Consider the following 9927-nt stretch of genomic DNA (forward strand, 5'->3'; position numbering starts at 1 on the left):
CTTTATAAAGTTCATGGAAACGAAGATTAATCGAATCAAAGTGTGGCAAAATGTTCATACAAGACTTTATGATTCAAGAAAAACAAGCAATGAAATTTTACAAGGTGTAAAACATTTTTGCATTAACATAGTAGTAAAATCAGTCACTGTGATGACTACTTTGACTACTGGGGAAAAGGAACAACGGTGACTGTCACATCAGGTAAAATAAGCTGTTTTTGCTGCTCATATATGCTTCATGTTATTATAATGTGTAAATTGACAAATTCAGACCAGAGTGTCTGGAAGGTGGTAGTTTTTGTATGTTGAATGTCGTGACATTTCACACTGTGACGATGCTTTTGACTACTGGGGAAAAGGCACCATGGTCACAGTAACATCAGGTAAGCCGAGCTTCTTTTTCTCTCACTAATGTCCAGGTGCTGATTTTAAAACATTTTCGCAGCTTTTCAGAGGAATACGAAGGAGTCACAATGTTGTCCATTCACTTCAGCAAAACTGTCGTTGACGTGTTGTGTAATTGGTAAAAACAGTTTAACTGTGGTGGTAAAAATCATGTTTCATTTAAAGCAATATTCGCAAAGTCAATGAGACGATGTCAGGTGGTAAATCTGTATGAAATAACATCCAAAAGTAAGTAGAGATCTCTGGGAACAGGTTTTTGTATGTAGTAGTTAATACCCTGTTCAACTGTGACTACGCTTTTGACTACTGGGGGAAAGGAACGACAGTCACAGTCACCTCAGGTATGTCATTCCGTTGTTTATGACTCGATAAAGAAATTTCTAATTACTTCACTGAAATATTGAAGAAATTTTGATCTGGTCAGACTCGCTGGTCAGTGACAGCCGAATTAACAAATGTATTTGTCGCTTGACAAATCAGCGGTCTGTAATTCAGAACCCTTTGGTCCTGGAAATGTTTAGTTCAGTCAGAATTTAAGTCTATTGACAGTTGTGAATTAAATTTAATTGTAACTGTGAACATTATGACATGAAGTCATGGGATATTACTGTCACGGGTTTTTGTAAGAAGGCTCAATTGAATCTTTTAACTGTGACTACTGGGCTTTCGACTACTGGGGAAAAGGCACCATGGTAACGGTGTCCTCAGGTAAGAAAGTTAACATTGAGAAAACTGTAGTGTATTTTTATATTATTTTTGGTTAAATGTATTTTTTGTATTGTTATCGTATCTTATTGTGTCAAGTCTCATTTCAAATGTAAAGCATTTTACAGACAAACAGTGTTATTCTCAATAGGAAAAAATTACAATAATCAAGGTAGTGTAACATTTATTTAAGTGGAATCAGCAAGATTTATAAAATATCATCCTAGATGTTTGCGCCTGTCTTTGGTAGATGTATGTATGTATGGTAAATGACCTTTCATACTAACAGCTAATTAGATTTAGCACTGTGGTACTATGGTGCTTTTGACTACTGGGGAAAGGGTACAACTGTGACTGTCTCATCAGGTAAGAAAATTATTTAATCTTTTAAAATATGTGAGTTAAGTAAAAATATAATTTTTTTAATCAAAATATGTCAAAAAAGTTATAGTCATGTCAGTACTATGGTTTTGTACTTTATGTATTGCCATTTTCAAAAAACTATTGAATTACTGTAAAAATACTTTTAATAGAGCATTTAGTAATTAATAAAAAAAATAATTGATGGAGGTTTTTCTCTGCAATAAAGGATACCATTTAATAAATGTAATAACATATCCACAGAAGTCACAGTACCCTTCCGGTAGTTAAATATATTTTGTGTGAGTAAAATATAATCATGTCCTGATTTAGTATCAAATTAGTTTAAAGTGAACATTAACTACGATATATTCTGCAGCAATGTTTAGATCAGAAAACTGTTCAGTTCTATTGGTATTTTAACATATACTATTTTATGAACTAAGTAAAAATATTATAACATCAGACAGAAATTCCAGTCACTGTAAAACCTATTTGAACAAATGGGGGAAAAATTTAAATGAATGCTGTGTTTATTAACTTTTCTTCTTTTCCTTTTCAAAAAACTCTAATTATTGTCGAACTAATTTCATTTTTGTGTATAAAATAACTGATAATGACAAACAAGAAGTCCAAAAAAAAAAGTTAATTAAAACAGGTTCGTTGGTGGGCGCAGAGAAAAGCACAAATGTGAGCAAATGTGTCTGTGAAAATTTTTCATGCTGTGCACATTTCTGCTGAAAGAGCTCATGTTGCTTTTCTGTCTTAGTTAATGTTTTTTTTTTAATCATAGCGGCGATGTGTTCTGTTTATTCTATTATTCAGCCACCTCAACTGCACCGACTGTGTTTCCTCTGGTGCCATGTGGTTCTGGGACTGGAGACAAAGTCACTCTTGCCTGCCTGGCCACCGGCTTCACACCCTCCACACTGACATTCAGTTGGACCAAAGACGGTACTGTCTTGACCGACTTCATTCAGTATCCTCCGGTACTGAAAAACGACGTCTACACTGGAATCAGTCAAATCCAAGTCAACAAAGCTGACTGGACCAGCGAGAACCCTTTGAAATGTTCCGTGACGCATGTTGGCGGAGATGCAAATGGAGTTCTACTGCCACCATCACGTAAGACCTATGCTAAATCTTATATACACTTTTCAGTCATTGAGTTGAATTTTAATATGTCACCTAATTGCAGAATTAAAAATTAATTTCAGTGTGTGCAATAATTGCATGTACCACATGGTAAACTAACATAGGTAATTATCTAATGCACTTCATTCAAACCCTAGATGTGGTATAAACAGCAGGGCTAAAATCACCAGTGAGGTGGAATAAGAAGGCTGAAGGTTGCTCACATATGATCTGCTCCTGTCTCACTGCGTTTCCTTCATTTCTCGTGCTTTGTTTGTCTTCTGCTCATCTACAAAGCAAACAGATTAACGCGGCTTCTCTCTGTGGAACCCTAGTTCTTCCTATTCTCTGTTTTCCTTCGCTGTCATTGCGTGTTGATCACTAATGTCCACATTAAGTCTGCATTTGTGTGTCTGATCTGCCGATGTTTATGCAGACGCAAGTATGAATGTTTTATTTGTGTATATTGTGTATATACCTTGTGTGTTTGTTTTTCAGCCAAAATTACTCAGTTGCCAACTCTTGTTGGTGGTAGTTCCTCCGGCACGTCTGAGGATGAGGTTACCTTCTCCTGCTTTGCCAAAGATTTCGCACCAAATAAGTATGAAATCAAATGGCACAGAAGCGATAACAAAAACGATCACAAAGTATATGGGAACAAGGAAGGTTATGTATCTAAAAAAGATGTGAACGGAACTTTGTACAATGCTGCAAGTTTTCTCACTGTGAAAACCGAAGGCTTGGAACATGAAACTGAGTTTATGTGTATCTTTGAGGGGAAAAATGAAAAAGGTGAAGATGACTCTAAGAATGTTACAGTGACCTACAATGAAAAATGTGATGGTGAGTACATTTCTTGCTTTAAAAAATATATGTATATTTGATTTCTAATAGTTTTGCAGATATTGTAACTGTTCGTTCTTTCCTCACTCTACAACAGCAGGTACAACTCCCACTCGTGCTACAGACCTTGTGGACATTAAGATCATTGAACCCACCATGAAGGACATTTTGACAAACAAACGCGGAACCGTGACGTGTCAAGTCACGCAAATAAAGCCAACCATTGAAAAGATTGTTTGGCAGAACGCGCAGGGAAAGGAACTGGTTACAAAGGAAAATCCATTCCCTAATGGAGCCAAAAAGACATATAATATCTCAGTTGATATCACCTTTAACGAATGGAGCCGGGGTGTCAAGTTCTACTGTCTCATTGAACACAAAGAGTGGTACGAGAGAATAAAACTAGAGTATGAAAGGATCCCAGGTAAGAACACTACTGAAGATGTCAAGTCATCCTGTCATGTTGTGAAACTCAATGAGGTTTTCTTCCGGTTGTGTTGTTGTAGCAGAGGACTCCAGCGCTGATGCAGCCGCTTGTGTCTAACTCTTGTCTCCTACTTTCAGGAGCAGTGTTTGACCGACCCTCTGTGTTCATGCTGCCCCCAGTAGAACATGCTAAGAAGGAAAGGGTGACCCTGACTTGCTATGTGAAAGACTTCAAACCTCGGGAGCTGTTTGTGTCTTGGCTTGTTGATGACGAGGCAGCAGACTCACGTTACAATTACAGTAGCACAGAGAGCTCTGTAGAAAGCGATGGATCGTTCTTCGCTTACAGCCACCTGACCCTGAGCCTTGAGCAGTGGAAAGAGAGCGGCGTGGTGTACAGCTGTGCCGTTTACCACGAGTCTTTGGTTAACACAACTAACACCATTGTCAGATCCATTGGCTACAACACACTTGATAAAACCAACCTGGTCAACCTGGACTTGAACATCCCTCAAACGTGCAACGCCCAGTAGATGTCCCTTTGTGTCACTGCGTCTTCTGCTGTTTGTTGTTTAATGTTTGTTGCTTGTGATATGAGATCGTGTTTGTCTTTTTAATGCAGATTTAAAATCAAAATAAAAAAAAAGCCTTTTGCAACTCTGTTGTTGTTTGTCTGCTTGTACTTCATGTCCTTAACTATGTTGTTTAGCTTTGTTTTACTGTCGTGACAGTTGTAATGCAGCTGTTGATACTTTAAGGAGAATCACACTTTATTCAAACACTACATCTCAGTCATTTTAGTCAAAATCTAGCATTTTCACTTTTTTTTTTTTTTTTTGCATTAACAATGTCTGTGTGACTTGTCTATGTGTTACTACTTGGAATTGCACCCCCTACAAAAACAGTTCAAGGTTCATGTTCAAACTCCAGCTCGGTCAGATGATAATTATAAAGATGTTGAAGTATATATTTCACAAGCCAAGTCATAAATGTTACAGAGGTGAAGAGGTCTTTCAAAGCAAATCAGGATCACTGCAGAAATATAATACACACGCTTGTGTACTAGTTGTTGTTCTTTTTTTATAGAATTTAACACATGTCCCGACCTGCCTGCCTTCGCGGAGGACGATAACATGGCAAACACAGCTTTCACCTTCATCCTTCTCTTCATCCTTCTCTTCTTCTTCACCATTGGAACCACTGCAGTCAAGGTAAAAAATGAGGTTATATTTATATATATGTTGTGTTCAGGGTTTAAGACATTTATAGATTTTATGCAACCAGACAAAATAATATAAGTTTTATATCTTCACAAACAATAAGGACAGTGGGTATTGAAATGATAATGCACTCACGTAAATTTCAGATGGCTTAATTTTGACAAGTAAAGACTTTAATCAAATTTGCCATTGAATTTAAATGCATATATAAGTGACATATAAATATAGAAATATACACTTTAATAGCAATGTTTGAATTAATGAATTATGAAAATTCTTATCTGTTTGTTAACTGTTGTTTACATAATTTCAAATATTTTATATCTGAAATGATCTGTATTCTTTATTATATTGTTCTGTTTATATCTGTGTAGTATAACTTATTATTACTAATCATTGTGTTTGTCTTGTATGTCTTGTCTTTACAGGTCAAGTGAAGCAAAATGAATGTTGTATAAAGTATTTTTCTTTTGTTCTTATGATCTCAGTATTATGTCAGTAATCAAAGTCTTCTGTTTTTTAATTTTCTAAATATTTAAGTGTTTGTGAAAATAAAAGTTTAAATGAAGGTAACTTGTTTTATCCTTTTCTAATTTTGTTAGAAACAATTGATGTATTGTTTAGTGTTATTTGTTGTGTGCAAATGTGCATGATACTTTTACACTTATTTAACTATTTTATTATCATTACCCTTTAAAGTTAAGTTCCGATTTTACAGCCAGTTATTTTTTGTTTCTATTATTAACAAACTAAAACATGAGGCATTTAAATTGTGCGTGGCGTAACCACACCTCACACCTGGTGTCTGTGATGCACCGTTGCTCCGCTCATTGTTTCACTTCTGTATTGTGGTGCCGTTCGGGTACGTGGGTGTTGCACAACGCTTCTGCTTGCTTCTGCCTTGATCCTTCTGTCCTGTCATGCTGCAGCATCTCTGCCACAGACTTCCAGCCTGTCTTGAGGCACCTAGACTAAACACTTAGAACTGAGACTTTTAGCTTTCATGACCAAAATCTAAAGGTATGTATAACTGAAGAGATTAAATGTTCATATATTTTAATTGTTCACATCTAACAACGTGAATTGGGCAAATAAAAATCAAATAATAAGTAATATGCATTTTTTTTTTCATTTTAAAAGGGAATATTGTCCCTCCAAACATCACCCTGTATCCTGTCTGGGACGATGACGATGGCGCCTCATCAGTCAAACTCATCTGCACCCTCAGTGGCTATTTTCCTGACACACTGGAGGTGCAGTGGAAAAAGGAAGATGCAACTCTGGATCACGGAGAACAAACCCAAACGAAGCTGCAGACAGTGAATTCAAAAGGCTTCACGCTAAGCAGTGAGATTAAGCCAAAAAAGGGAGAGTGGGAGAAAGGCACGAAATATACATGCAAGTCCACCCACATGGAAACGACGTTTAATAAAACAATAAGTATTTGCAACTGTGAGTATGTTAGTCTTAAACTCTAAACTTGAGCTGTATTTATTGTATTGTATATGTATGTGCATGCTAACGGGATGAGCCCATTTATTTCTACAGTTCATTGGAGAACCCGTCCTTCTGTTCAAGTGGAGATTCCCAGTTTCAACACAGTAATGATGGCAAAATCTGAGGTTGAAGCCACATGTGTAGTCAAGTTTGATCTTAAACCAAAAGTAACCTGGCTGAAGGATGGTGTAGAAGCATCAAACACAAAAATAGAGAACAAGGACAATGGAACTCATATGGTCAGTAAACTGAAGGTTTTATCCAGTGAATGGAAACAGCTGAAGAGTGTAACATGCAAAGCAGTGGATCAGTGCTCCTCCACCGCTGAGAAAACTGTGAACATTGAAAGTAAGAAACACATCAGCTGAACCATCTAACAACACAATTGAGGCAAAAACAGTGAAATATTCTTTTTTTTTTAATTTAGAAAAGAATATTGTCTCTCCAAGCATCACCCTGTATCCTGTCTGGGACGGTGACAATGGAGCCTCATCAGTCAAACTCATCTGCACCCTCAGTGGCTATTTTCCTGACACACTGGAGGTGCAGTGGAAAAAGGGAGACGACCCCCTAGACAGCCAAGAACAAACCCAAAGGAAGCTGCAGAGTGTGGCTCCGGAGGAAACCTACAGTCTGAGCAGTGAGATTAAGCCAAATAACAAGCACTGGGAGGGAGGCACGAAATATACATGCAAGTCCACTCACAACAATAAGGAATTTACAAAAACAATAAGTATTTGTAAAGGTAAGTATGTGAGTTTTAAACTCTAAACCTCAGTGTTTTATGTTCAAACTAATAAATAGGAACATTTATTTCAATAGTTCGCGGGAGAAGCCTTCCTTCTGTGGAAGTGGAGATTCCCAGTTTCAAGACAGTAATGACTTCGTCTGAGGTTGAAGCCGTGTGTGTGGTCCAGTCTGCTTATAAAGCCAAGGTCACCTGGCTGAAGGATGCGAATAAAGCACCGGCAACGCAAACAGAGAGCAACGCAATGCCCATAGTCAGTAAACTGAAAGTTTCATCCAGTGACTGGAAACAGCTGAGGAGTGTAACATGCAGAGCAGAGCACCCGTGCTTCCAAACCACTGAGAAAAGTGTCAACGTTAAGGGTAAGAAACACGTCCGCTGTCCGGCAAATCGGAGCCCAGACATTTCTTGACCGCGTGCGCTGTGTTTCCACCGTGCAGGTGTGGTCACGCGTCCGTCAGTGGAGATCCGGAGGTCGCTCACGGGTTTGGAGCAGGGAGACCTCGTGCTGCTGTGTAACGTTACAGGACTCTCCTCCACGGACCTTTACATCACCTTCCAGGACAACAAGGGAGAGACCTCTGACCAGCTCTACGTTTACCTGCCTGAAGCTCCGGGCCTTCATTCAGTCACCAGAGAGTGGTCTGTGAATGCATTGTCTGGGATGAAGGACAGAAGTTTCACCTGTACAGTGACTCAAGACTTCACCGGCGGCGTCAAATCAAATTCTATTAGTTTTGATGGTGAGAAGTGTTGCTGATTTCATGTTCCACGCTCAATTCATTTATAATTGATTGATTCTATAACGGCCTGATTTGTTTATTTCATTTAGCGGAGCCTTCGGTGGATGTTTCTGCTGGTGAGGAGTCGGACCCGCAGCGACTCGTGTGCTCTGGTTCTGGCGTCAGCCCCCAAATTCAGTGGCTCTGTGGGTCTGAGAAGGTAACCAGCAAAACAACCAGCAGCATTAGCATGGGTGCAGACGGACGCGTGACCGTAAGCAGTCAGCTTCCAGTCCCTGAGAACGAGTGGAAAACAGGGAGGAGCTTCACCTGTGAGGTTTCTGACAAGTCCCTCAATAAACAGGCCACGAAGACCATCAGTTTCTGTTCAGGTGACACACGTAGAAATGCATGAAGCCAATCACACGTCTCCATTCCCGTCATCATTACTTGACACGTGCTTGTTCTTTTTCACAGCCGCTCCTTCGTCCTCTCGCTTTGTCAGCGTTTATGCCCGTGGACCACGAGCTGAGGAGCTTCTGAAGGACGAGCAGGTGACCGTCACCTGCCTGCTGGTCGGCCTCGGGCTCAAACACTTCGCCATCACCTGGAAGGTGGATGGGATCGAGCAGCGTGCGAACATCAACACAACGCAGCCCGTGAGTCACAGCAACGGAACGGAGACTCTGCAGAGTTTCTTCAAGATTTCTGCGAAGGACTGGGACGCTTTCAAGCAGGTTTCGTGTGCGGGGAAGCACATTTGTCCCAGCCAGAGCTATGAGGACCACGTAAGGAAGAACACAGGTAGCATCCGTCCCTTTGAATTACTTGCAATGACTTAATTATAAAAATATTTCTAATAAAAAGTCCATTTATTTTCCCCAATGCCAGTGATCTACAGTGAACCTTCAGCCACTTTGCTCCAGGGCTCACATGAGCTCGTGTGTCTGGCCACGGGCTTCAGTCCTGCATCCATCAACATCAGCTGGTCGGTGAAGAACTCCAGGAAGCCCGTCTACCACACGACGGAGCCCCACGCGGCCACAAACGGGACGTTCAGCATTCAGAGCCATCTCAACCTGTCCCATAACGTGTGGTTACCCGGGGACACCATCATCTGCACCGTGACCCACCAAAACACCACGCTGTCCCTGAATGTAACTAAGCCAGGTACCGCTCCGTCCACGGGCCCAGAAGCTGTTTGGAACCACATACGCTACATTGTTTCATATGAAACTTGTGCTTTTTGCAGATATGCTGGGAAAGTGTCTGTTCCTGGATGAAATTCTGCAGGCTGACGTGTACCAGGACGTAAGCGTGGACAGCTGGTACCCCATGGTCACCTTCCTCCTCCTGTTCCTCACGGCCGTCGTTTACAATGTCGGGGTGACTATGGTTAAGGTACGATACAGCGGCTGGTTAGCAAAAGACAGTTTATTATTTCTGTCCTACAAATGAAACTGATCGGCTCCTTTTCTTCCCTTTCAGACTAAATGACAGCGACCACAGGACACGTCACCATTTTTGGACCGGTTCATTTTGTAGTTCTTTATTCAATTCTAACGCATTAAGTTTTTATGTTTCACTTGCGTGTTGACGTTGTGCTGTATGTGTATTGTGCATGTGACGACACCAATATAATAAACTCTCGCATGTTGAAAAAGAAAAATAAGGAAGCGAACTTTGTCTTATTTCACCTCCACATAAATGGTCAAATCAAGAAACAGATCAACATTCATCAATTGATTAAGGTTTTTTTAAAAGTTTACATATAGTTTTTTTAGAATATTCTTAACTAAGTTATTTAATATTTTATCTTGAATTATGTACATTCACTTCAAAAGCAATAAACCGCATCTGGGATCAA

At 39.8% G+C, this 9927-nt stretch overlaps 1 protein-coding gene across 1 annotated transcript in view; it reads left to right on the forward strand.

Annotated features, from left to right (window-relative positions):
• Window positions 1-9711, forward strand: part of LOC114860813 (uncharacterized) — a 34929-nt gene extending 25218 nt beyond the window's left edge. The window contains 12 exon segments of the mRNA XM_055511039.1: window positions 1422-1476; window positions 2296-2595; window positions 6234-6545; window positions 6642-6938; window positions 7018-7335; window positions 7413-7700; window positions 7779-8081; window positions 8171-8452; window positions 8538-8864; window positions 8952-9230; window positions 9313-9461; window positions 9549-9711. Of these exon segments, the coding sequence (XP_055367014.1) occupies window positions 1422-1476; window positions 2296-2595; window positions 6234-6545; window positions 6642-6938; window positions 7018-7335; window positions 7413-7700; window positions 7779-8081; window positions 8171-8452; window positions 8538-8864; window positions 8952-9230; window positions 9313-9461; window positions 9549-9557 (2919 nt within the window). The 3' untranslated portion in view covers window positions 9558-9711.
• Window positions 9712-9927: the final 216 nt, after the last annotated feature.

Source organism: Betta splendens, chromosome 8 (genome assembly GCF_900634795.4).
Source record: "Betta splendens chromosome 8, fBetSpl5.4, whole genome shotgun sequence".
Classification (NCBI taxonomy): Eukaryota; Metazoa; Chordata; class Actinopteri; order Anabantiformes; family Osphronemidae; genus Betta; species Betta splendens.